Genomic DNA, 26,494 nt, shown 5'->3' on the forward strand with positions numbered 1-26,494 from the left:
ATAAAATCAGAAGAGAAAGAGATGATTCATTTTTTAAACTTTCATTGATTAATTGCTTGTTTAGCCTACCCCAATTCACAAATCATTTGGAAACTAGAGCACTAATTGCATCAGGCGAGAGGGAATGGTAGGAAAGACGGTCAGAAAATCAACAACCATGCTCCTTGATCTGAAAATGTTAGAAACTTAAAACGAGAAAGTGATTACAAGAAAATGAGGATCAGTTGGATGATGAAGCACTCGTGTAAAGTGATACTAATGATGCATAAGCACCATCCTTTACATTGATTAGAGTTTCATGGTTCCCTTTCTCAACGATAACTCCATTTTTAACCACCACAATTACATCTGCATCCTTGATTGTGGATAATCGATGGGCCACTACAACTGTGGTTCGGTTCACCATTACTTGGTCCAGTGCATCTTGTACCACTCGCTCGGATTCAGCATCAAGTGCGCTTGTCGCCTCATCTAACAGTAAAATCTTGGGTCCCTTCACTATTGCACGTGCGATAGCAACCCGTTGCTTCTGCCCTCCTGACAATTGGACACCTCTCTCTCCTACCATGGTATCATATCCCTGCATTTTCAGTTTGTAAATAGTCATTGTTTGGATCTATTCTACCAATAGAGTTAGACAGAGTTGAGAAGGAAAGTTCTTAATTAATGTCTAGGGATGGCAACCGGCGGGTTTGGGGAGGGTTTTGTAAATTTTCAACCCTATCCGCTATCATAAACCTTTCAACCCGTAGCGGGTTGGGTTTTGAGAATTCAAACCCTTCTCGCATAAGAAAATGTATAACCCTCCCTGACCTTACACTCCCTTTACACTCCCTGCATTCAAGGATAGGGCAGATTGGGTTTAGAACCCACATCTAGTATTCCATTATTTCTTATTATATATAAGCAATAAATAAGTAAAGTAATACAAATAAATATCAAAATTTTCAATTATTTGATTAAAACATGTAAAACTTATATGCCTTCCAACAATGTGAGGGCTGGATTTAGTCTAGTGCCATATCCTACGTGTACAAGTTGTAGAATCCCAAAACCCATCCTTCAAGGCAAAGAAAAATAAAACACCCCACCCATTGGGGCGGGTACCCACCTGGTAGGATAGAAATTGCTATCCCTATTAATGTCATACTTTCTGATAAGCCTGATACATCCTTAAGAAAACTCCCCCCCCTCTCTCTCTGATGGGTTCTCTTATTCTTTCTATCTCCCACCTCGACCCTGTTTTCAATTGATCAAATTTCTCCAACTTTCTTCCATACCTTTCTCTCATCTGTGCCAATAAAGACACTGATGAATCAAATATTTGCATCATTTCTAGTTGCAATTCCAATGCATTCATGGAGTCAAATCCATTGGCCTTATTGGTTGTAGGATGCAAGGTTAAACTGTTTTAAGATCATTTTATGTGAAAGTGCAACCACTGGGTTACAGTATTCTAACCTGTTGCAATCCACTGACGAACTTGTGGGCGTCTGCCATCTCCGCTGCTGCTAAAATCTCAGCCTCTGTTGCATTTCCTTCCTTTCCATATGCAATGTTGGCCCGGATTGTGTCATTGAATAAGACAGGTTCTTGGCTTACAAGACCCATCTGCTGTCTCAACCACTTCAACTGTAGCTTTTGAATTTCAACTCCATCTAGCGTAATGTGGCCCGAGTCAGGGTCATAAAATCTCTGCAACAAGGAGATCACTGTCGATTTCCCACATCCACTTTCCCCAACAAGTGCGACAGTCTGAAATTCATTTAAAACGTTAGGTTTTTGGCCTTCTTGGCTGTTCTATATGATCACTAAACTTCAACTAACATGAATTGGAAAACAAGCGTTAGAATTGTAGTCTATCTACTGATAAGATCATGTTAGGTGTTGGCTGTAGTTTCAGCTAACTGTAGGTGCATGCGAAGTGGAGAAAATGTTCGAGAACAAAGTATTTACATGTAGCAGATTGAAGAAAGACAGAGAGAAAAAACAGAGCAAGAGAAGGGCTGAAAACTTCTTCTTACATATGCTGGTTTTCTTGCTTAGAGTAATACAAGAAGATGGCTTCTTGAGCAAACCAAATAAAAGCTTCTTCTATACACCTCTTATAAGTTATAACTAACCCAGGTTAAAAAAAAGTGAAAAAGGCCCAACTAAAATTACATGACAAAATAAACATAAAATAGTTTTAACTTTCAAACACATTAACTGTAACGGATCAAATACTAAGAATTAATACCTTATTGGAATGAATTGTCAAGCATAAGTCACGGAAGATTTGAACGTCAGGCCTTGTAGGATAACTAAAACTGACATGCCTAAATTCAATTTCTCCTTTCACATTTTCTAGTGTCATTCCAGAGATGTCACTGGGATCTATCTTTGACTTTCGGTCAACAATTTCAAATACTGAAGCAGTGGAAGCCTTGGCTTTAGTTGTATCAGGTAGCAAGGTGCTTGATTGGGATATTCCAACAGCTGCCATGGTGAGAGCAAAGAAAACCTGCAGAGAGAGAGAGAGAGAGAGAGAGAGAGAGAGAGAGAGAATCTCATTCCAATGAAACAGGTAGAACATCTGAATTTTCAATGTATCATCATGTAATATATTTCCTCTTTGTTGACAACTTCTAAATTTTTGTGAGCTTGATAGAGATGAGCATTAACTTACACGAAAAACATTCCAGAATGTTGTCTTGCCATCCTGAACGAGCCGTGCTCCTGCATAGAAACTGATTGAATAAACACTGAACAGCAAGAAAAAGGAGAGCCCGAACCCAATCCCACTAACTAAGCCCTGCCTTATCCCTGATTTCATCGGGCCTTCACATTTTGTTTTGTAGAGCTGCAACACCTTCTCTTCCGCACAGAAAGAAGCCACTGTTCTAATGCTCCCAACCGCATCATTAGCAACTTGACTTGCTTCTTCGTACATCTTCTGCAAATGTTTGAATTTGCATCTTCATCACTAACTAATGAACATGATCTGATAGGTTGGAGAATAGATAACTAGAAAATCTGATATTTATGATAGCTAGCCCACTAATATAAACTTCAGAAACTAGAAAATCTGATATGTTAAGAGTAAAATTCTGGTTTTGGTTTGAGACATGATCGAAAAGCTATCCAATGCAAGCACAAACTGATCTTAATTTCTGGTTCAGATAAGAATTCCAGCTTGTGCTTTATCATCATTATATTTCTTTAGTTGAAAGATTAATGCTTTCTGTTACTGAGCATGCATTAGAGATAAGATGGAACTTCAACCATGAGTTCAGAAAGAACCTTTGCATCTGCACTGAATCCTTTAAGGAACTTAATTTGAGCCCATCCATTGACTCCTATCAGAGGTAGCAAAACAAGGATTATAAGAGCCAATTGCCAGTTTGCTTGGAAAGCAATAGCCAAACCAGCTATGGCAGTTGCCGTGTTCTGAACGAGCAGGGCAAGTGCATCCCCAACCAGACCACGGACCATTGCTGCATCTGTAGAAAGCCTTGCACCGATTGCGCCACTTGCATGCTCAGGATCATCAAACCAACTGATCTCCATGTAAACCACATTTTTGAAGCAAATTGATCGGATGCGTTTAATTAACCGGAAGCCAGCCACAGAAAAGAAGTACGTCCTTAATGGAAATAACACCAAGGATGCCGAACCCAGAACGACGAACATCAGTGCCCAGAACTTCGAGTCCTTCCTTAGCTTATTTGGCTGCTCAGAGAATGCTTTTATTGCACTGGAAATGAGTATACCAAAAACTGGAAGTATCACACCACTAGCTCCTGCTGATATAACGCCTAGTAGAAGAATTGGGATCTCTGGTTTATTGAGATAGGCAAGGCGTCGTAGTGGGACGTCCTTCGTCTGTCGTGATGATGGTGGAGGTGGGGTTTTGGGTTCCGTTTCTGTAGTTTCGTGGATGTATACACTGGGCAGACCAAACGAGCCTGTGAATGAATGGCGACTGCTATTTCCAATCCCAGATGAACCCCGACTTAAGGTTCGGCGAAAGGACATGCGTTGGCTAGAATGCTTAGAACCCGCTGTAATTTCCTGTTTGTCTTCATGATTTAAAGATTTCTGTTCTGACTCTCGTCTCACTTCTTGCAAGTGTACCAGCTGGGTATATACTCCGTCAGGGTCTTTGATCAGCTCAGTGTGTGATCCTGATGATTTAATTTAACAAACGGATCAGTAATAATGATGGTTTGCGGATGATAGTAACAGTAAATACTGTAAAAAATATGATTGAAAAGACAGAAGAGAACTTAGTTGATCGAGAGAAAAGATTTTGTAAATGTATTATGCTATTTCTCTCTCATATCCGAATCAGTAGAGAAGAGAGGTTTTTATAGTAGATGGAGTCGGTTGAAGGTGAACTGACTTACATTGAACAAAGGCTCACATTAACTCACCTAGGGAGCTGAAACGACTAACTTTGGAACTACCTATCTTTGGAAGATGCAATCGACGCACATTAGAATGAAGCGAACATTGGAAGAGAGTTTTACTGTATTTTTGAGAGGACTGATTCAATGATTCTTGGAAATGTGTAGCAACATTTAATACTCCTCCTTGGTGCACCTTTCAGCAACTCCAATCATGTCTCGTAACAATTTGAACTTGCCTTTTGGTAGAGCCTTTGTGAATATGTCAGCTAACTTTTCTTCAGTTTTGCAATATCTGAATTCTATTTCTTTGTTTCCTTCAGCTTCTCTGATAAAGTGATACTTGATGCCAATATGTTTGGTTCTGCTGTGAAATATGAGATTCTTTGCCATTGCAATAGCTGATTTTCTATCACAGTAGATTTCAGTAGCACCAACTTGTGGTTCTCCCATGTCATCAAATATCTTTTTGAGCCATATAGCCTGGCTTGTTGTTATTGCTGCTGCAATATATTATGCTTCAGCTGATGATTGGGCAACATTTGCTTGCTTCTTTGAAGCCCAAGAAAATATCCCCGATTCACGTGTGAAAGCATAACCAAATGTACTTTTCATGTCATCTACTAAACCTGCCCAGTCACTGTCTGTGTAGCCAATGAGCTTCGAGTCATGTGTGACTCTGTACCAAATTCCATAGCTCTTTGTACCTTGCAAATACCTTAGTATTTTTTTAGTTGCTCCATGGTGGACTTGACTTGGATTCTGAATGAATCTTGATAGTAGACTAATTGCATACATGGTGTTTGGTCTTGTAGCAGTTAAATAGAGAAGACTTCCAATCATACTTCAAAATTGTGATTCATTTGCCTTTGGTGAGCCGTCTTCCTTTTTGAATGCTTTAGTGTTGTCTAATAGAGTGGAGACTGTTTTGCACTCCTCCATTTTGAATTTTTTCAAAAGAGTTTTTGTATACTTCTTTTGTGAGATGAATGTCACTTCTTCTTCGTGAGTTATTTCAATTCCAAGAAAATAGTGTATTAGGCCTAAATCAGTCATCTCAAAAGTCTTCATCATGTCTTCTTTAAACTTCTTGACCTTCTCATTATTTCTCGTATAAATAAGATCATCAACATATAGAGAAACAATGAGAGTGTCATTTGCACATTGAGTTTTGATGTAGAGTGTTGGCTCACTATAGCTCCTCCTAAATCCTTGCTCCAAGAAGTAATTGTCGATTCTACTGTACCAAGCTCGTTGAGCTTGTTTTAAGCCATATAATGCATTCTTTAATCTAAGAACTTTGTCTTCTTGTCCTTGCACCACGACCCCTTGAGGTTGCTCCACATAGATTTCCTCCTTAAGATAGCCATTGAGGAATGCAGATTTTACATCAAAATTTTCCATTTCTTTTGTGCAATTAGTGCTATCAATACCTTGATTGTATCAAGGCGAGCAACTGGAGCAAATGTCTCATTGTAGTCGATACTGTATTGTTGTGAGTATCATTTGGCAACTAGCCTTGCTTTAAGCTTTTGGATTAAGCCATCTGAGTCAAGCTTTGTCTTGTAGACCCACTTAACTCCAATAGTGTCTTTGTCTTGTGGACGATCTACAAGCTCCCAAGTCTCATTTTTCGATCATTTTTATCTCTTCATTCATAGCTTTTCTCCATTTTTCTTCTTTAAATGCTTCTTCAAAGCTTTCTGGTTCTATGATCATCAAGTTGCATGTTTCATATATTTCCGTTAAGGATTTAGTTCACCTTGGTGGTGAGTCCAGAGTAGACTATGAAGCTTGTTCCGGTTTTGATTGTGTTGGTGAACTGATTTGATCACGATCTTCTTCAATTCTTTGACTTGGTAATAAAGGCAAGTTGATAGTTTTTCTTTCAACTTCTTTTGTCTCCCAATTGTATGCAGCATCCTCGTCGAAGCTTATGTCTCGACTAATTATGAGTTTTTCTTTTCTTAAGCTATAGATTCGATAGCCTTTTGATTGAGTGCCATAGCCTAAGAAAATTCCTTTCTCAGTATTCTCATCCAATTTGCCTCTTTTCTCTTGTGGGACATGTGTGTAGCATATGCATCCGAAAACTCTGAGATGCTTTGCTGATGGCTTTTGCCCATTCAAAGCTTCAATTGGTTTCCTATCTTGCACAGCTTTAGTAGGACATCTGTTAAGTAGATAGATAGAAGTGCTTACTGCCTCTGCCTAAAAAATTTTTGGAAGACCCCTTTCCATGAGCATGGCTCTTGCAGTCTCCATAACTGTTCTATTTTTTCTTTCGGATATTCCATTCTGTTCTGGAGAGTACCCGACTGTAAGTTGATGCTCCATGCCTTCATCTTTACAGAACTTGTTGAATTCATTAGAAGTATATTCTTTGCCTCTGTCACTTCTTATGGTCTTGATGTTGTGACCACTTTGCTTCTCAACACGGGCTTTGAATTTTTTAAAAATACCAAAAACCTGCGATTTTTCTCGCAAGAAATAAACCCATGTCATTCTAGTATAATCATCAATGAAGATGATGAAATACCTATTTTGATTATTTGATAGAGTATGCATTGGACCACAAACATCTGTATGAATTAACTCCAATGGCTCTTTAGCTCTCCAAGCTTTTCCGTATGGGAAGGGATGTCGATGTTGTTTTCCAAGCATACACCCTTCACAGACATTGTTGAACTCCTTGGTAGCTGGTAGGTCACGCATCATGTTCTTCTGCTGAAGAATCCTTAATCCATGGAAATTAAAGTGTTCGAATCTTCTATGCCATAGCCATGATCGTCCACTTGTGCTTGTATTGCTATATAACTTGCATCTTCTATTGAATGGGGAAACATCTATTTTCTGTCATTTATGTTTTTGCAATTTCAAGGGACTTGTCTTGCTTATCATAGATTGTGCAAGAGTTTCCCTCAAAATGTAAAGAGTAACCTCTTTCTATCATTTGACCCACACTGAGTAGATTTTGATCAATATTGGGGACCAAAAGTACATCATTTATGTATTTCTTGCCTTGTTTGGTGTCAACAACAATGGTGCCTTTGTCGGTTGCTTCCATGAAGTCGTCGTTACCAATTTTGGCTTTCGTCTTGATTTTATCAAGACTATGAAAGATGCTTTCATTTTTAGTCATGTGGTTACTGCACCTGATGGAGGGTGATTTGGCCCAACCTCGTAGATCAGGTACACGTAGGCGTGACCTAGCTCAAACAGTGACTCAGCATGATAGCACAATGGACAAGAGCACAACTCGGGGAAGTCCAACCGAGTTCAGCATGGCAACTCGATAGGTAAACTACTCGCCGAAAGCCGCTGCACCCGCACCTCCTCCCCGGGGTCAAGGGACTTCGGGGGGTCCCGAGTTTGGGGCACCCTAACCTCTTTTGAGACCCGAGCTCCTCCCAATGGACCTCGGGCCACTCCCAAGCAAGAATGCACCGAATCTTCTTTGGACGCCCTAAGGCACAAAGACCTCGAGTAGGCTAGCTTGGCATAACTGGGTGCAGGCAGCCTGTCACTTAAAGGACGGCAGCTCAGGGCAATTCACAGGAGAACAGCTCGGTATACCATAGGAGGGCTTCTTGCCTAACCGTCGTACCAGACAAACCTGTGAATTGCAGGCATGTCCCCTCGTCGCGCCTGCCACCTTTAGGAAGGTGTCCCACACCTGACAGACACGTACCCTGCACAACGGCCTTGCGTGTGCCACCCCAGCCCTGCCTGTAATGGCTATGGCAGACTGGCAGTGGCGGTTATACCTGCCCTGTCAGAAGTCAGAGGGCCGGGAGCAACGGAATTCAGCTATAAGGAACTTATCCTCAAGGAACAAGGTATCTGGAATCACTAGTGCAACCTACACTCTTAGCCTTCATTCTCTCATTGTTTCCTGTACACAATACTAACTTAAGCATCGGAGCGTTCCCGCCGGGAAACCCCCCAGGAGTTCTTCCTCCTTCCTCTCGTTTCAGGTACATCTCAGGAGCCATGCTAGCGCCAGCTAGGAGTGATCGGATTGTGCTACATCATTTGGCGCTGTCTGTGGGAAACGCTTCAAAAAGCCTTTCTCTCTAAACTTTTTCAGTTCCTTCTTCTTCCTTGAAACAATCCAACGCTCATGGCTTCCTCTAGCAACGTCGGACGAAGCACGAAGATTGATAACTCTAGGGAACAACCCCAGCTTCCTACTATCTGTATCGGACAGTTCACCGACTCCCTTGATAAGTATGATGGGTCATTCGACCCGAATGATCATGTAGACGCCTTTCAGTCACAGATGCACCTAGCGCGAGCTAGCGAGTCGTGCATGTGCATGGCCTTCTCCACTACTTTTAGGGGAGCAGCTCGCACGCGGTACCGAAACTTGGTGCCCGGGTCAATAAGAAGTTGGGCGTAGTTCGCACAAGCTTTCACATCCCACTTCGTCACCAGCAAACGCTACCCGCGAACTAAAGAAAGCATCTTCAACGTAGCACAAAGAGAGGGAGAGTCCATCCGGAGCTATATCAATCGGTTCAACGATGCTTGTATGTAAATACCGTGCCTGGACCCCACCGTATGCCTTGCTGCAGCCAAGAAGGGCGTGATGCACAAAGAATTCAAGTGGCACATGGTCGTCAACCAACCCACGACCATAACTGAGTTTCTAAAGCTTGCAGATAAGTTCATAGCCACTGAAGAGGAGATCAACCAGAAGGGAAAAGGCGTACCCGAAAAAAGAAAGAGAGAAGGAGAGCCTTCCAGTCAAGGGGACACCCAAAGAAAAAAGGAAACAGTTCGGGGTGCAAAGCCGAGTCAATTGTTCTAAGCTCCTGCACCAGACCGAGCTGATTACACCCCACTGAACGCGAAGCGGGCCGAAATCTTGATGGCGATCAAGGACACCCCATACGTGAAGTGGCCACCCCGTCTGAGGGGGAATCCCAATGAAAGAAATAAGAGTTTGTATTGCAGTTTTCACAAAGACCACGATCATAGTACCGAGAGTTGTAAAATCCTCCGCGACAAGATAGAGGAGCTCATCCATTGTGGATATTTGAGAAACTTTGTACAAAATAATAATAATAACAAAAAAACAGGTCAGCAAGGGGAGCATGGTGAAGATGCTCCCGAATCCAGCAGCAGGCTAGCCAAACAACCGCAGAGGTAGCCTCCGGAGGAGAGGCCAGTTCAGGGGACCATCCACATGATAGTGGGAGGTTTGATCGTTGCGGGTTGCACCTCAGCAGTAGCTCGAACGTCAGTTCGTGAGGCCACCTGGGAAGATCAGAACCCCCTAAAGTGGCCGAAGATGGGAGATCCAATTTTCTTCACAGAAGACGATATACGAAGGGTCCACTACCCCAATGATGACGCACTAGTAATAAAGCTAAGAATCAGCGACTTCGAGGTCAGGTGCGTACTCATGGACTTAGACAACTCAGCCGACATCCTCTTCAAAGTTGTGTTTGACTAGCTTCAGTTGCAGAAAAGCGATCTGAGGCCTACAAACACCCTTTTAGTGGGCTTCAGTAGAGAGGAAGTCCGCCCCCTTGGGAAAATAATAGTACCTGTAGAGATTGACACATGGCCTTGTGTGGTCAGATTCGAACACAACTTCCTGGTGGTAGCGACCCCCTCTCCCTATAATGCCATAATAGGTCAACCAATCACCCATGTCCTATGGGCGATGGTCTCCACTTACCACTTGGCTATGAAGTTTTCCAACAGATTTCGGTATAGGAGTAGCGCGGGGCGACCAGCTCAGGTCCTGCAAGTGTTACGTTGCCGCCCTAAAGGGGAAAAACCAAGGTGGCCGATGACCTCGAACTGGAACGACCCACGGAGCAAGGCGAAGAGCGAGCCGCACCCACGGAAGAAACAGTCGCTGTCCCGACCTCAACAGCAGACCCAACTTAGACGCTTCAGATTGGAGCTTCCGTTCAGGAGCCCTTACGATCCGAACTGGTAAGTTTTTTACTTCAAAATTTAGATATTTTTGCATGGTCCACGGTAGAAATGCCCGGTATAGACCCCAAACTCATAACTCACAAGTTGAACACTAATCCTGTAGTTAGGCCCGTTAAACAGAAGAAACACAACCTAGCCCCAGAATGGTGGAAAGCGATCGATGAGGAAGTCGAGAAGCTCCTCGCAGCGGACTTCATAAGAGAAGTCCACTACCCGAGCTGGGTAGCCAACCCTGTCCTGGTAAAGAAGGCCAACGGAAAGTGGCGCATGTGCGTCGACTACACCGACCTGAATCGGGCTTGCCCGAAAGACTAATTCCCGCTCCCCAGAATCGACCGTTTGGTGGACGCGACCTCAGGGCATGAGTTGCTAAGTTTCTTGGACGCCTATTCGGGATATAACCATATCAAGATGGACCCGGTGGATGAAGAAAAGACTTCCTTCATCACGGAGTTCGGCCTATACTGTTACAAGGTTATGCCCTTCGGGTTGAAAAATGCAGGGGCAACCTTTCAAAGGCTTGTAAATAAATTATTTGTGCCATTAATCAGTAGAAAAGTAGAATGCTATGTAGACGACATGGTCGTCAAAACTCAATTCTCACATGAATTAATACAAGACTTGCATTCTGTTTTTGAAATTTTGCATAAGTTTAACATGAGATTAAATCCGAACAAGTGTGTGTTCGGTGTGACCTCAGGTAAATTCCTGGGATACATCGTTAACTGGCGTGGCATTAAAGCCAACCCGGATAAGGTTAAGGCCATCTTAGACATGAGATCACCTCGTAAGTTGAAGGAGGTTCAGAGGTTGAATGGTCGCATAGCCACCCTGAGCCGCTTCATGTCCTAATCGGCAGACCGCTGCCTGCCGTTCTTTAAGGCAATCAAGAGCAAAGGGTTTGAGTGGACCCAAGACTGTCAGCTCACGTTTGACGAGCTCAAGAATTACCTCACTAGTGTGCCAATCTTAACCCGGCCCGAGGAGGGCGATGTTTTAGAACTGTACCTCTCAGCGAGCGACGAAGTGGTCAGTTCGGTACTAATAAAGGAAGTAGATCGGGCCCAACGACCCATCTATTATGTTAGTAAAGTATTGTAGGAAGTAGAGACGAGATGCCCGGAGATAGAAAAGCTAGCGTATGCACTGGTAATTGTAGCTCGAAAGCTCCATCCGTACTTCCAGGCTCACACTGTTATCATTCTCACTGACAAAACTCTGAGGCAAGTCTTACTTAAGCCCGAGGTCTCTGGTCGGTTGACGAAGTGGGCCGTTGAGCTCAGTGAGTACGACCTCTAGTACAAGCCGCGAATTGCCATTAAGGCCCAAGCCTTAGCAGATTTCATCGCCGAATGCACATTCAGCTTTGAAGCCCCCAGGCCGATTGAGCACGAGGCTCCCAACTCAGGCGAGCCCGAAGCTCCTAGGCCGGTCGAGTCCAAGCCCTGTGAGGTAGTAACCAGTGTGGCATCTCTCCTAATTCGGCCAAGCCCGGGCTGGGATGAGGAGCCCTGGACCCTTCATGTAGATGGCTCCTCAAACCAGCAGGGCAGCAGAGCCGGAATAATTCTGCACGGCCCAACTGGCACGAAACTAGAGTACGCGCTACGGTTCGAGTTCACGGCATCTAACAATGAAGCGTAGTACGAGGCATTGATAGCTGGACTAACTCTAGCTAGAGAAGTAAAAGCCAAGCACATCGTTATCTGCAGCGACTCCTAGCTTGTGGTCAACCAGGTCACCGACGAGTATGAAGCTCGCAAGCCAACCATGATCGCCTACTTAGCCAAAGTCAGAGAGGCCTTGCTCAACTTCCAGTCACACTTTATCAGACAAATCCCTAGGTCAGAGAACGCCGAGGCCGATGCCCTGTCCAGGTTAGCCAACACCAGCGACATCACCATGAGAACCGTGTACATAGAGGACCTATCTCGACCTAGCATTCTCAGGGGGGCAGAGGAGGTTGCTCTCGTCGTTCGAGCAGAGCCGAATTGGATTGACCCGCTTGCGATCTTCTTACTACACGGGACCCTCCCTGCATACCGCAATGCAGCTAGAAGGGTGCAGCACTAGGCAGCGAAATATGTCATGATAGACGAACAACTATATCGGAGATCTTACACGCTCCCCTACTTGCGCTGCTTGCGACCTACCGAAGCCAAGCTCGTACTCCGCGACATCCACAAGGGTCTGTGCGGTGGGCACTTGGGGAGCAGGGCCCTCGCCCAAAAGGCACTTCGACAAGGGTATTATTGGCCAACAATGAAGGCAGACGCTATTGAGCTCATCAGAAAATGTGACAAATGCCAAAGACATGCCAATATTCACCACTAACCCGCTGCCGACCTCAAGTATCTCACCTGCCTGTGGCCCTTTGCGTAGTGGGGCATCGATCTATTCAGGCCATTCCTGCCAGTAATGGGTGGAAGGAAGTTCTTAGTAGTAGTAGTGGACTACTTTACCAAGTGGGTAGAAGCCGAACCCCTCGTAACGATCACAACCCGAAATGTTCAAAATTTCTTTTGGAAGAACATCGTGTGCTGCTTCGGATTACCTCGAGTATTGATCTCCGACAATGACAAAAAGTTCAAGGACATTAAATTTCAAGACTAGTGCCAAGACATGAGAATCCAACAGAATTTTACTTCAATCGCGCACCCTCAAGCAAACGGTCAGGCAGAAGTCACGAACAGAGCCATCCTCCGTGGACTAAAGGCATGACTAGACCGAGCTAAAGGATTGTGGGCAAATGAACTACCCATTGTCCTGTGGGCCTACCGGACCACGGAGAAGACCGCTATGAGAGAAACACCCTTCAATCTCACCTACGACACCGAAGCAGTGATCCCCGCAGAGATCGAAGTACCTACGCTACGACTAGAAGAATACAATGATTAGACAAATGAAGATGAGCTACGTACCAACCTCGATCTACTCGACGAAGTAAGGGACCTCGCGTACATTAGGACCGTAGCCTACCAGCAGAGAGTAGCTCGGTACTATAACGCCAGGGTCAAGAAGCGGAACCTCCGCATTGGCGACCTGGTCCTTCAAAAAGTTATGGTACTGAGCCTGGTGCTAGCAAGCTCGGGTCCAACTGGGAAGGTCCTTATCGAGTGAAATGAGTGCTCGGGGAAGGAACATATGAGCTTGAGACCCTCGAAGGGAAACAAATACCTCGAGCATGGAATATTGTCAACCTAAGACTATTATTTGTAAGAATCGAGTAGGCCACGAGCCACTCCCCAAGCCTAAGTGCCAGAATACCGAGCTAACATGACCTCGGCACATAAGACCCAGCCGCCACTTCGGCTTGGGTGAAATCTGGGAGCGAACTACGGGTCCCTCCCTAAGCCTAAGGGCCACAAGAAGACCCCAGCCGCCACTTCGGCTTGGGTGAAATCTGGGAGCGGACTACGGGTCCCTCCCTAAGCCTAAGGGCCACAAGAAGACCCCAGTCGCCACTTTGGCCTGGGTGAAACCTAAGAACAGACTACGGGTCCCTTCTTAAGCCTAAGGGCCACAAGAAAACCCTAGCTGCCACTTCGGCATAGCAAACTGACAAAAACCTGGTTATCTCTAACCCTTAAGGGAAAGACAGCTCGGGTATGAACCCTACGGTGTCTATACCCTTGCCGCTCTTACTCAGCTCGGTAATCCGATAGTTCGGGGTAACCCACGCAACCCGAAGTAACACAACTTCACTCAGTCACCCTTACCGCCAACTCGGTGGCTTGACAACTCGGGTAACCTATACATTAAATTGACTAGCTTGGAGTCCGCTCACACTTAGAAGTATTTTTGCACTCATAGATACTCGAAAGAAACTATATTTCATTAAAAAGAGAGTTCATGTCCAAGAGTTTTTACCCGAGCTCGAAGGCTCAGGATGGTACATTCACAGTTCAGAAAGGGAAAAGATTAAGTTACGAATATAAAGAGCAAACTACTTCGGGGACTTGCCGCCTCTATCAGGAACCCCCTCAGGGACTCCATCTTCGGGACCTTCATCCTCGGAATCGGGGTCGTCTTTTGATTGACGCACGATGTCGTTAGTAATCCGCGAAGTAGTGATGGCGCTCGTGTCTAGCTCGGGGTAGAGGTGCCTAATCAGCCATCGATTGAGCTTGAAGCCCTTACAGTAGGCCTCCATCATCACATCGTCGAATCTCGAAGAGTTGATGTAGTCAATGACGGCTTGGGTCTTGGCCTCCTCAAGAGCACATTCGAAGATTGTAGTCTTCTCCCTTATGTCCTCCTGGAGGTACCCCACTTCATGCTCCAGCTTCCCCTTCACCTCCTTGAGGCCTTGCACCTCGAGCTTCAAGGCATCCCGCTTAGCCTTGAGGCTGCTCACCTCAAGCCCTAAGGCCTCTTGACCGACCTTAAGGCTGTTCACCTCGGTCCTCAACTTGTCCTTGTCTCGGGCCAGCTCCCCCTTCTTTGCCATTAACATCTCGATGAAGCTCTTTTGAGCCAAGGCGTCACTCTCTAGGCGGTGAACCTGACAATGAGCTACCCTCAACTTAGTATGGGTTGCGTGAGATGACTTCTCAGCCTCCAGAGCCCGCCTCAGGTGCCAATCTGATTGGAGAGTTAAGGCGCGAATGGCGGTGTTCACCTGCGAAAGGGAAACCAGTCAACAAAAAATAAAGGAAAAAGAGAAAAAGAAGAGAAACTCACCACCATAGTATGAGTGGTAGCTCGGGCGCCAAGCTGACCAGGAGTGAGTTCGGCCCACTCGCTGACCTCCCCCGGGTATGCATCAAGCGTACTCTTCTTCAAGCTGCACTTGGGGTTCAGGACGGATTGTCTCCCCTGACCCTCCGAGTTGGAAGCCATCATCTCCACATCGTGAGTGGAGCTCTCGGAGGTCTTAGTGGCAGCTTCAGCAAAATGAGCCCCAGTAATAGCGGCGTTAGCCTCGGTGACGCTTTCCTTGGCAAGTCAGGTAGGCTTAGCAACGGGCTCGGCAGGCTTAATGGCAGGTTCCGCCATCACCTCGGGCCCTTTGGGCACAACCCCTTCTTCCAAGTCTACGACAGGCACGGCTGCCACCTCGGGCCCTGAGGCAAAGGTCTGCGGAAGTCGAGGCTTAGCTAGAGCTGGCGGGGACCCAACGCGCACCTTCTTTGCCACGCATTTCTTCCTCTTCATCTGGTGGAAGAGTTTCTGGTTGTCTATCTTTTCCGCCTCCGTGGGACCTGCGGTGAAATACGACATCAGTAACTCGAAGCAAATATATGAGCGGAAAAGCCAAAGTGGGAAAAACCTACCCGAACTCAAGCCTGCTCGGATGAGCTTCTCCTCAGAAGTGAAGTCTTTATAATGCAACCCAAGCTTAGCCAGTGACTGGAGCTCCTTCTTTGTCTTCCCATCTAGGATGACACCAGGGTCTTGAATGGCTATCCTCCAATCGGTGGTGAAGAGTCACTTCGTGCTGCTCCGGACTACGAAGTAGTCCCGCTTCCAAGCTGGGACTTTGCTTGGGAGCTTGTGCATGAGTTTAAAACCCGGGCAGGGGGACAGGTAGTAAGACCGCCTATGCAAGGGGAGAGCGCCTGAAGCGCTCTTCTTTATAGCCAAGATCGTACTAAGAACATCTAAATCAATGGAAAGATAACGATCAAAACAAAGAGAAATGGACCCCACCACATTCTGTATGGAGTGCCGGTGGAGTTGGTCTAGGGTAATGTTAAAGTGTACCAACACCTCAACGATTAAAAGGTGAAATTGAAGTTTGAGTCCGGCTATCAGTTTCTCCCTGAAGATCACGATCTCGTTGGAACTGTGCTCCCATGGGAAGTTGCCGGTGGGAAGACTATATGAGTACTCGCTAGGGAGGCGGAACCTCTGTATGAGGTCCTGAAGCCTCTCTGAGGTCATTATGGAAGGCCCAAACTGATCTGGTTCCCGACCTCGGTGGGAGGTAGACGCCAGATGACCCAAAGCCACCCGTACTTTGGATGGCTGGGTAGCAGGGAGGACATCCCGAGCCAAGGTACCTACCTCGGGCTCGTCGATGAGACTGTCTACACTAGATGACATATCGGACTAACAAAAAGAAGCGAACTAGAAGGGAAAAGGAAGCTCAGGAGGACTCACCAAAGAAACGCAACTGGACTAGAAGAACAGAATGAACTGGAGGACACGAGCTAAGAAACCCCTGGCCCAAGCTCAAGCGCTAACGATGAAAGCTTTGTGGTGAAGAAAACGGCCAAGGGACCCCCTATAGCCACAACCGTGGGTTCTTTGAGGCAAAAATGATTTAGACGTCTTTGACATCCGTGAAGTCCAAGTCGCGTGAAGTCCGCGCGTAACCCGGATGCAACTTGAATTTCTTTTTGGTCGAGCCAGGCACTAGACCGGTACAGCTGAACGGAACGTGTGACGATGCAGCACAAACACCGACGCCAAATCCACCCGATGCGTCATGACCTCCACACGCTGGGTCACCGCTACCAGCGCAAGGAGTGGGGGGCAATTGATGGAGGTTGATTTGGCCCAACCTCGTAGCTTAGGTACACATAGGCGTGACCTAGCTCAAATAGTGACTCAACATGACAACACAACGGCCAAGAGCACAACTCGGTGGGGAAGTCCCACCGAGTTCAGCACAGAAACTCGACAAGTAAACTACTCGCCGAAAGCCACCGCGTCCACACCTCCTCCCCGTGGTCAAGGGACTTCGGAGGGTCCCGAGTTTGGGGCACCCTGACCCCTTTTGAGACCCGAGCTCCTCCCAATGGACCTCGGGCCACTCCCAAGCAAGAATGCACCGATTCTTCTTTGGACGCCCCGAGGCACAAAGACCTCGAGTCAACTAGCTCGGCATAACCAGTTGCAGGCAGCCCGTCACTTAAGGGACGGCCCAGCTCAGGGAAATTCACAGGAGAACAGCTCGGTATACCATAGGAGGGCTTCCTGCCCGATCGCCGTACCAGACAAACCTGCAAATTGCAGGCATGTCTCCTCCCCGCGCCTGCCACCTTTAGGAAGGCGTCCCACACCTAACAGACATGTATCCTGCACGACGGCCCCGCGTGTGCCACCTCAGCCCTACTTGTAATGGCTATGGCAGACTGACAGTGGCGGTTATACCTGCCCTGTCAGAAGTCAGAGGGCCGGGAGCAATGAAATCCAGCTATAAAGAACTTATCCTCAAGGAACAAGGTAACTTAAGCATCGGAGCGTTCCCATCGGAAAACCCCCCAAGTGTTCTTCCTCCTTCCTCTCGTTTCAGGTACATCTCAAGAGCCAAGCGAGCGCTAGCTAGGAGTGACCGGATTGTGCTACATTATCACCCACTGTCAAGATACCAAGTATCATTTTTTTCTTCTATTGTAGAATGACAAGCATAAAATAGATTATTTTCCTCATTTTTCTTTTCTGAAAAATTAACTTGATGGGTTTTCTTGAATCTACAAACTTTTTCAACATGGCCAAATTTTTTATAGTTTTGGCACTGTAGTTTTCCTTTAAACCAGCAATCTTTCTCCAAGTGGTTGCTCTTCTTGCAAATACTACATGAAGAATACTTGTCATTATTTTCTTTTGGTTTTCCTTGTGACTTTCTTCCATCAATCTTTGGTTTATGAGACCGCAGATTAACTTTAGACTGAAGGGCAGCTTCAACTGAATTTTCATTCTGCCTGTCACGCCTATTTTCATATGTCTCGAGAGAGCCCATCAATTCAGTTGGTGATAGTGTTTCTAGATCCTTTGTTTCTTCTATCACTAAAATTATTGGATCATATCTCTCTATACAAGAGATTAGAATTTTTTCGACTATTTTCTTGTCAGAAATAGTCTCCCCATAGGCTCTCATTTGATTTACTATTTCTTTTATTCTAGAATAGTAATCTTTTGTAGTCTCATTATCCTTCATTTTAAGATTTTCAAAAACCCTTCTAAACTTCTGCAATTTAACAGTGCGTACCTTGACAGATCCTTGAAACTCCTCCTGCAGTGTATCCCATGCTTCTTTTGTAGTTTATGCGCCCATGATTCGAGGAAATATCTCCTCAGCCATTGCTTGCTGCAAGCAGAATAATGCTTGACAATCCTTTTGTTGATTCTCTTCATAGATCTTCTTTTGATTTGCTGAAAGAGTAGAGGTGTCTTCAGCAATGCAGAATCCTTCCTCAACGATTCTCCATAAACTTTGTGACCAAAAATATGTCTTCATTTTGATGGACCAGAAGTCATAGTTTTCTCCATTGAAGATTGAAAGAGAAAGGGTGGAACAATTGGCTTCTGCACACATAATGTTTAGAAGAAATCACGCCCAAGAGATTGATCGAATGAGCTCTGATACCACTGATGGTTTGCGGATGATAGTAACAGTAAATACTGTAAAAAATATGATAGAAAAGACAGTAGATAACTTAGTTGAACGAGAGAAAAGATTTTGTAAATGTATTATGCTATTTCTCTCTGATATCCGAATCAGTACAGAAGAGGGGTTTTTATAGTAGATGGAGTCAGTTGAAGGTGAAACGACTTACATTGAACAAAGACTCACATTAACTCACCTAGGGAGCTGAAACAACTAACTTTGGAACTACCTACCTTTGGAGGATGCAATCGATGCACATTGGAATGAAGCGAACATGGAAGAGAGTTTTACTGTATTTTCGAGAGGACTGATTCAATGATTCTTGGAAATGTGTGGCAACATTTAATAAATAAGAGCTGAGTCTTTTTTCAAACTGTTAGAGATTAAAGAAAATCTGCATCTAAGGAATAATAAAGCCAGAGTTGCTACGTAAAGGTTCTGAAAAACTTGTTACCTTTCTCTACGATCTTTCCTTGATGAATGACAGCGATCATATGAGCATTCCTTACCGTAGTCAGGCGATGGGCAACAATAACGGTGGTTCTGTTGGCCATAATCCTCTCCAGTGCCTCTTGCACAATTCTTTCAGACTCTGAATCGAGTGCACTTGTGGCTTCATCTAGAAGTAGAATTCGTGGGTCTTTTAAGATTGCTCTAGCTATGGCAATTCTCTGCTTCTGCCCTCCAGACAGCTGAGTTCCATGCTCACCAACTAATGTGTCTAGTCCCTGAATACAAAAAACATAATATGTATTAGTATCACATTTGGAAAGACAAAGAATCATATTGAGCTTTTGGGGTCTAGTCTTGAAAGACAAATACCGTTTGCTAAGCGGCTTGGTCCATTGGGCTTTTAAAAACATGTTTAGAGGCTATTTATCACGCAGAAAGACCAGAAAGCTAACTTCTTTCCGTGCTTTCGGTCTTCTCAGGTCTTTCCGTGCACATGTCTTCTCATCTTTCTAGTTTTTGATTACCAAATGAAAAAAAGACCGATTTTCAGTTTTTCAAGCTTGGCAAAGCCCAGAAAATGGCGTGGAGAGACGTGCCAAAGGCGGCCAACTCTTTTCATGTCTGAGCACTACATACTAGGATGTTTATGTTTTTGATGTATGTTGAATTTAATTTGTTCCCATTCATGCATCCTAAATTGTATTTTCTTTTGGCTCCATTTAGAAGGAGTATAAATAGAAATATGTAGAGTGCAAAAGCTTTTATTTTGTTCAAGAAAAGAAATGGAAATAAAAAAAAAATTAGAACAGATACTATATATAGCAATAAGAAGTAATTAAGCCAAAGGATAAAGAATGTTAGAACCTGAGGCAGTTTATCTATGAATTTAGCAGCATTGGCAAGTTCAGAAGCAGCTTTAATTTCTTCCAGGGTTGCACCAGGCTTCCCATAAGCAATATTGTCTTTAATGCTAGCTGCAAACAGCATAGGTTCCTGGCTGACAAGCCCGATCTTCTCTCTTATCCATCTTAGCTGAAACTCCCTGAGATCTATACCATCTATCAGAACTTCACCTGCTTGTGGGTTATAAAATCTCTCAATCAGGTTGATCACAGTTGACTTCCCGCTCCCACTGTGCCCAACCAAAGCTGCAGTTGTTCCACTGTGTATGAAAAGGGAGAATCCACTGAAAATCCTTTCACTTGGTCTAGATGGATAACTGAAGTAAACATCCCTTAATTCGATATCTCCATGAATGTCATCTAGTATCTTTCCGCTAGTGTCATAGGCATCGATCTCTGTCTTCCTCCTGATCGTCTCAAACATCTTGAATGCTGCAGCTTGTCCAGCTGCAAATGCATTCGTGCATGGAGTCGCTTGCCCTAAAGACCTGATGAAGAATTACCCAATAACAATTATTAATTAATGTCAGAATTCATTAATGGAGCTCATCAAAATTCTACTACCAGCAGAGAGTATATTTTGAAGCTTGGAACTTATGTTTACATGGAGCCAGACAATACTGCAACCATTACATTAAGGACATCTCCTGCTGTATATCCTTTGTCAAGTATCATCTTCCCACCATACCACACAGCCAAAGCATAACCGCCGAACATGATAAACATAACTGCACCAAGACCTACTCCTGCTACCAACCCTTCGTGAACACTAGAGTTGTAGGCGTTCATGAGAGATTTTTCGTATCTGCTTATTGCTTTCTTCTCCCCTGTAAATGATGCAACCTGTAGAAAATCGTGGTGGTCATCATATATATATACTTGATCAAACCAAAATGATGAAAACTTATTAAATTTACTTGGTGTATTTCCAATTTCTGGCAACAAAAACATACTGTTCTGATCGAGCCGATTGTCTGTTCTACCACTTTTGCTGCTTCTGAATAAGCAGTTTGTCCACGGGATGCCGACTTTGCTATGGTAATGGACATGATTGCACCAGAGATGACAAGAGGAGGAATAGAGGATAACATGACAAGAGTGAGAAGCCAACCTTTGAGGAAAGCTATAACATAGCCTCCAAAGAATGTCGATACCAGCTGTATAAATTTTCCAACCTGAAAAATCAAAAGCCATCATCGATCGATCAGTTATAGTTTTCAAATCAAACCTTGATCAGTTGAATGGACCATATTTAATTTGAGAAGGCTTGAGATCATATATATACCTTCTCACCAATGGCATCTTGAATGAGTACAGTGTCACCCGACATCCTCCCAACAACTTCTCCTGTGTTTGTTTCCTTGTCAAAGAAACTGATTTCTTGTCTCAATATTGTTTTCAAGTATAAACCCCTTATTCTTGACGCCTGTCTCTCGCCTGTGACCATCCAGCACGCTACCTCTGCAAAATATAACAAAAGAATATTTATGGATTCAATTCAAACTGTAACTCAATTGGTTTTAGATGTTGTGGGACTTCCTTGGTTTGCATTTTCAAATTAATCCCTCTGCCCCTATGGAAGAATGTGTGTACACACATATATGTATAGAACCCAACATACTCACGTAAGAATGCTGCCACGCCTGCCCCCACGGCCAGGTAAACAAGATTCAGACAGACCTGACAAGTGACAACACAATTAGTATGATGGAATTGGAAAAGGTTTTGCCCATATCGAATCTATTATTTTCCATCGAACTGATTTCCTAGCTGTGTTTGGTTGTGATGCAAACTCAAATGCAAATGTATACTATGGGTACATAAATACCCTAGTTCAGCGTTTGTATTGCAAACAAAACGCAGCCTATAATACAGTGTCTCAAGAAACAACATATTTTGATTTAATAATATCAACGTGTGTGATTATAACATATGTGTGCTTAGTGTGTGTGTGGATTGGGCCTGAAGTATTAGCCCAGGCTTGTGGGCTGAGGCAGGCCTGGTCTCCTGAGAACACAACACCCAGGGCTGAAAATGATTAAGTGGAATTCAGAATTCTGCAGTGGGGTGCAATAGTATACTATAGTCACTTAAATAATAACAATGCTTTGGGTTAAAACTTAAAAATAAGCTCCAACGGTGATGACAAAGCTTGTGTGACATATACATACCTTAGATATTTCATGGACTACATTTTTGGTTCCCATGGTATCTCTAAAAGAATCAACTATTTGCCCAAACAGCACCGTCATAAGGGGCATGGAGATTCCATTTGCAATGGCAGTTATTGTACCCACAATCATCAATGTTACATCTATAGAGTCTGCAAATGAGAAGAGTTTGTAGTATGGAACGGTGTTGAACTTCTCTTCTCCTTTGTCCTCCAAATCTTCTTCATGATGGGTATTTCCTAAGCCTTTCTCCTCCCTTATCGTTGTCGTCTCTGAGGTTGCATTCTCTTCATCCATTTTTCTGCAACAAGATCTGAACTCCTTTTTATGCAAGAAAATATAGCCGAATAAGCAGAAGAATTGTTTAGCCTGTTTAGTTCATGGGAATAGGGGTCTGGTATCAGAATCGGGATGGGCTATTCCAGTTCTAACTATTTGGTTGAGTGGAATCAGAATCCCATTTTCATGCTTGTTGGAATGGCATTCCCCCATTTGAGGAAATGGCTATTCCCTACCCCTCTTTTGGGAATCAAATTCCATTCCTGCTGATTCTATTTCTAATTCCCATTCCTATTCCTGTCTGAACCAAACAGACTATGAAAATAGACCATTTCAATTTCGATTCTGATTGTGAACCAAACGGACCCTTAGGTATAATTAATTAATATGCTCGGTAATAATATGATCAGACCAACAAGAATTTTGGAAACCATTTGAGGTCCCAATGTCTTAACTCCAAATTCCAAAATAAAAAATAATGGCATCTTAAACCCTGATTTCTATTTAATCTCACTAAACCAATGTCTGATACTGTTAATTAATTTCCACATAAAAGCTATCTGTAGACAAGTAATCTCTATATAACCACAACTATAATACCATAATCCAATCAAGGATAGAAAGTTGTAATCAACCATATGTATACAATCAAAAGGGTTCATATCTGTGTATTGTTGTGTGCAAAGAATAAAAATGATTATCCCCATTCACAAATCATAGTGCAAAAACGTAATACATACAGTGAAAAAAAAAAAAAGAAAAGAAAATAAATTAAACCCTAAACTAAAAAAAAGTGGTGGAATTCATAATATATAATATAAAAAAAAGAAAGAAAAGGACCAAAGACCAATAAAATAAATAAACGTAAATGGTCTGTGTGTAAGCCTATAAGATGTAAGAGGCAGAATTATGCCTGGCTATACAGAGAGACATGATCTCTGGCCATTAAGAGATTTGATCACTGAAGGAAATTGTTTTTAGATTCTCCGCGTCTAGGCGATTATGCCCAACTGATAAAAAAATAAATAAATAAAGGAACTGGAATTACATTATCCTCATTTAAATTCAACTAGTTAATTTCATTTCTTAGGAAACTATGAAGCGCTGTGTGCATTTAGTTTGATAGAGAAGTAAGAGAGAGAAAGAGAAAGTTGATGGAAAGTTCTCAATAAATTTTGTAAAATCCTTTAGGCTGTATTTGGTTTGAAGGAAAAAGTGGGGAAAGGAAAGGAAAGGTAGAAACCCATACAAGGTTTGTAAAGGTTTCCTACCTTTCCCTTCCTTTCCCTATTTTTTTCCTTTAAACCAAACATAACCTTAAAGATAAATTTTCACTCAACTTTGTGTTTCTCTCGTACTTTTCTATTAAACCAAAGACATAAAGTTTAAGTAATTATGTTCCTTCTCTCCTAGAAATTAACCTTATTCAACCACCAGTGAATACTGTTCTAGCTAATAAAAACATCATAAACAAATTAATCACATCTCTCTCACGAAGGTTAATTAATTTAATGTACTGTATCCAAAATAGAATGAAGATTAAAAGTCCTACAAACTGTATACAAACAACAAAGATTTCATATATATATATGTCTGTATCTGATCAGAGAGAGAAAGAAAGTATTGAATTGAACCCATGTTATTTCCAAATGAAAACATGAATTGCAGAACTAGAAATATCTGCAACTTTGTGATACCATTGATATACAAACAATGGAACAAGAAGCACTGATCTTTCTTAGAACAACACCAAGTACAAATAGAAAATAATAATAAGACCGAGCGAGGAAAAGAAAAGAAAAAAGAAGACCAATCAGTCATCTTAAACTCAGATGGATGTCGCTAGCCAAACTCTCAACTTCAATATCGAAGTGGATTCCAATCTAAAATATGATCATCACCATCATCATCAACCCAAAACTAAGAAAATATGAACACATTCAGATAAAACAAAACTGTAAATAGACATCTAAGAAGCATCGACTCACCAGAAGTAGCTAAAATCTACGCCTTCGTAATCTGGGTTCTCATTTATATTTGCACATAAGGATTGAGGATAGCTAAAGTTTAATTGCACTGTTTTTGAACTGTACTTTCTGGGTGCACTCTTCTTTCAATTCGGGCCGGTCAACCTTAATGTTACTGTGATTTGCTTGAGGAGCAAGTATCAAAATCACCAAATCAAAAGTTTTTATCTATTAATATCTCCTCGATCCGACAATATAAATCAGATATGTTATATTTTGTTTTCTTTTTTTTTTTTTATATTATATTTTGTTTTCTTCTGGTATAAGCCAGATCTGTGAATTCTGTTATTTCATTATATATATATATATATATATATTCTGTGACTATTTCGGAAATAAACTATTCTGCTGCACATGGATTTCTAGGAAATAAACAAAAATGATAGCAAAACATGAACTAGTTCATCACCGATCATGAATTATATTGACTGATAGCTAGGTATCACATAGCTCACAGACAAGCCAAGAACAATGGCCTGTGTCAAGCTGTTCTGGGAATCCACTTCCACCACACGACGTCTATTTTATCTTTTTGACCGTAAAAACAGTTTCTTTTTTAATTAATAAACATTAAATCAGAAGGCAAGTTGAACAAACAGGCAGTTTTATCAAGTTGACTAAATACTATGGGCACTTGCTTTGTAAATAATATAGATATCATGGTACTAACTACTAAGCCAAGTGCATTTGTTAATAATTTACCACTCTCCCCCACTCCTTGTTTACAGCAGCCATTTGAAAAAATCTCTAGTGGCTGATGAACCGAATGAATGACTTTTTTCTTCTTGGTCTTTTTAGGGTAAAATATTTAAATCCTACTTTTTGAAATACTACTTAAAATCCATGTGTGAAATCCTTCCTCACATGTGGGTCTGCATCTTTCAGCCTCTTCACTGCCAAGACTTCCCAACCTGGTTCAAAGATGTGAAGTATTAGATACGAACTCTAAACAGAAACAATGTAATATTAAAGCTGTAGAAATACCAAGGCATCTGTCAATGGAATTAAAAGTCATGTGAAGTTCAACTTTTATTGATTTGATATGTTATAAGGTTGGTAATTTATTTGATTTTGTAGGTTTGAGTATGGCTTTTTAAGTGGTATTACAAAATTGAGGTTTTGGCACAGAATCGATTCTAGTTTCAAATGCATCACTGTTGCAAGTTGAGGAATTTGAAAATTTGCTGTTTTATATAGTTCTGTTGTCGATATATTGGTCCAATCTTTACACATGATGGTTCCATTAGAAATCTAGAATTTATTGCAGAGGTGTCTTTGCTCTCCATCTTCTATTGCCTATGTGGGTGTTTGAACCGGTGTGTTTTACAAGTGTTCCGTTTCTGCTGATGTATCGTGAGTGTTACATCGGCAAATAAACGGAACCGGCATGAAAATCACATTTGGCAACCCTTTTTTTAGAAAAACAGTTTTGTAATGATTAGCTTTGAAATTTGGGAAAGGGGGGTTTCTTGAAATGTCAAATTTACTTTTCTTGAATAGCCTTGGCGATACTGAATCACCCTGATGACATGTAAGATTGAAATTTGAAAAAACTGACTACTTTTCTTAGATGCAAACAATTGTCATTATAAATGTATTATAACATTAAGTCAAATTACTTTAAGTGCCCGGTCAACTTGTATCCTGATGTTTTGTATGTAATCTCCCAATTTCTATATAATAGTGGTTTGATATGTTGTTACATGGTTTTCTAAATTGGACTAGAAAAATCGGTAACCAATCAGCCCCCCCGGGTCCAGTTTTATTTGAAGGGGATAGGAAACCCATCACATGGACGCCCAAAGATTACGGAATAAAGGGGGGCGAATTTCAAAAATTTTTCTCTCCCTTCAACTGGGAATCGAATTCTCCATTTAGAAAATCATATTTTCAAGGATCATTCTTGAACCATAAACTGAACCAGATCTGAACCAAAAGGAGTAGGAAGAGATAATACCTGATACAGAGAAGTAGTATCTCT

General features: G+C 42.7%; 1 protein-coding gene across 1 annotated transcript; it reads right to left on the reverse strand.

Annotated features, from left to right (window-relative positions):
- Positions 1-140: 140 nt before the first annotated feature.
- On the reverse strand, positions 141-24,609 carry LOC148860975 (ABC transporter B family member 11-like). Its single transcript, XM_088985951.1, has 13 exons — positions 24,475-24,609; positions 22,208-22,508; positions 21,662-21,716; positions 21,322-21,497; positions 20,990-21,211; positions 20,641-20,879; positions 19,999-20,524; positions 19,136-19,409; positions 3,283-4,166; positions 2,669-2,935; positions 2,240-2,503; positions 1,462-1,755; positions 141-580 (listed from the first exon to the last, which is right to left on the reverse strand). Exons 2-13 carry the CDS (start codon positions 22,502-22,504, stop codon positions 221-223), a joined length of 3,858 nt encoding a protein of 1,285 aa, XP_088842077.1. The 5' UTR covers positions 22,505-22,508; positions 24,475-24,609; the 3' UTR covers positions 141-220.
- Positions 24,610-26,494: the final 1,885 nt, after the last annotated feature.

Source organism: Nelumbo lutea, chromosome 4 (assembly GCF_056320005.1).
Source record: "Nelumbo lutea isolate HS-2025 chromosome 4, American lotus-T2T, whole genome shotgun sequence".
NCBI lineage: Eukaryota > Viridiplantae > Streptophyta > Magnoliopsida > Proteales > Nelumbonaceae > Nelumbo > Nelumbo lutea.